At 33.3% G+C, this 1609-nt stretch overlaps 1 protein-coding gene across 1 annotated transcript; it reads right to left on the bottom strand.

Annotated features, from left to right (window-relative positions):
- Positions 1-246: 246 nt before the first annotated feature.
- On the bottom strand, positions 247-1113 carry LOC145045966 (uncharacterized). The gene has a single exon (XM_078994254.1). It carries the CDS (start codon positions 1111-1113, stop codon positions 247-249), a length of 867 nt encoding a protein of 288 aa, XP_078850380.1.
- Positions 1114-1609: the final 496 nt, after the last annotated feature.

The raw sequence follows: 1609 nt of genomic DNA, 5'->3' as shown, positions 1-1609 counted from the left end.
TTACAACAAATGTAAATTTGTATATATTAAAAACATATAACCGAAATACGTCCATTTTGTTATTGAGATTTACATCATTAGAAAATTTTAATAAACACATTATAATTGATACCAATATCGAATATATTACATGTTACAAAATTATAAAATTACAAGATAATTAAAGACACAACTACAAAAGAAATTAAACATGAACTAAAAACTAAATTAAACATAAAATTACAAGAATAATAAAAGTTACATGGTTCACATCGCATTGAATCTTGGTTGAGAATTTGAACAATTTCTCCTGTTATGACCAGGTTGATGGCATAGTCTACATTTACGAGGTTCATCACGATGACGAACATCCATCTCATTACGAAATCGATTTGCACGCCTCCGACGTCGACCGACTGCACATTTTGAGTTATCTGCTTGAATACTCCAATCAGCTTCTAACCAATAATCAACATGAGGAAGTGGTGAAAACCCATCATTATATTGTTGCTTGTATGTCACAGTTGTGTAAACATGATTGATAATGGAAAAAGGGTTATCCCCTCTAAAACGACAAACTGCAAGAGCATGTGAACAAGGGAATCTTTCCATCTGCCTCTTACCACATGTGCATGTATGTTGATAATAACTAACAGTGTGGGTATTTCCTCCGTTTTCATTTATTCGTAACTTGGTGAAAATTCTATAGACACCTTCATTATAGTTGAATTCAGTTAAAGTATGACTTTGTGCAGAAGTGTCACGTTTACGAAAGAGGCGCCACATACGTGATGGTAGAGGTGTATTGCAATTCATTGCAGCATCACTATGTTTTCTAAAAATTTGTATAGTTCTATTAAATGTAAGATCAATACACGCCCTAATAGGTAGTTGTCTTGCTACTCGTAGTGCATTATTCATACTCACAGATATATTTGTCGTTAACGATCCCCATCGACGATTTTCATCATAAAAAAGACACCATTGAGTTTTATCAATTTGGTTTAAATACTGCCAAGCTTCAAGATTGGTTGCTTTGATTTGTTTCGTATACTTCACAAACTTTCTTTTTTGTGTTGTGCTTCCAATATCAAAACAAAATGATTTAAGCCTCACGTTCTTGTACTTTTTCATGAGATTGCTTATGATGTGTCGAATACAAAATCGATGTTATCCCAATGGCTCTTTCCATTCCTCTAGACTTGTTATTGCATGAATTATTCCTTAATGTCGATCTGAAATAACACACACTTGTCTGTCTTGAGCAACAAAATGTATGAACTGATACAAAAACCAACTCTAACTATGTGTAGTTTCCTCATCAACAATGGCATAAGAAACTGGTAATATATTATTGTTGGCATCTTTTGTAACAACAATAAGCATTTTACCCTTGTACGAACCTCTCAAATGACAAGCCTCAATGGAAATAACAGGTTGACATAGATAAAATGCATTAACTGCAGGTCCAAAAGCCCAAAAAAATATACTTAAATGTTGCCATATGTGATGAGCCATTTGGATTATGAAACCATTTCACAACGGTATTAGGATTTGAAGTTTGCAAAGTTGCAATGTACTTGGGTAACTCTTCAAAGTTACTTTCCCAAGTTCCATAAATGTTCTCTAT

Source organism: Lactuca saligna, chromosome 5 (genome assembly GCF_052625555.1).
Source record: "Lactuca saligna cultivar CGN05327 chromosome 5, ASM5262555v1, whole genome shotgun sequence".
NCBI classification, from domain to species: Eukaryota; Viridiplantae; Streptophyta; class Magnoliopsida; order Asterales; family Asteraceae; genus Lactuca; species Lactuca saligna.
This window is presented reverse-complemented; position numbering and strand designations above follow the sequence as displayed.

Excerpts from the sequence above, each read along its gene's own strand:
- LOC145045966 (XM_078994254.1), bottom strand. The coding sequence starts at position 1,113 with ATGAAAAAGTACAAGAACGTGAGGCTTAAATCATTTTGTTTTGATATT.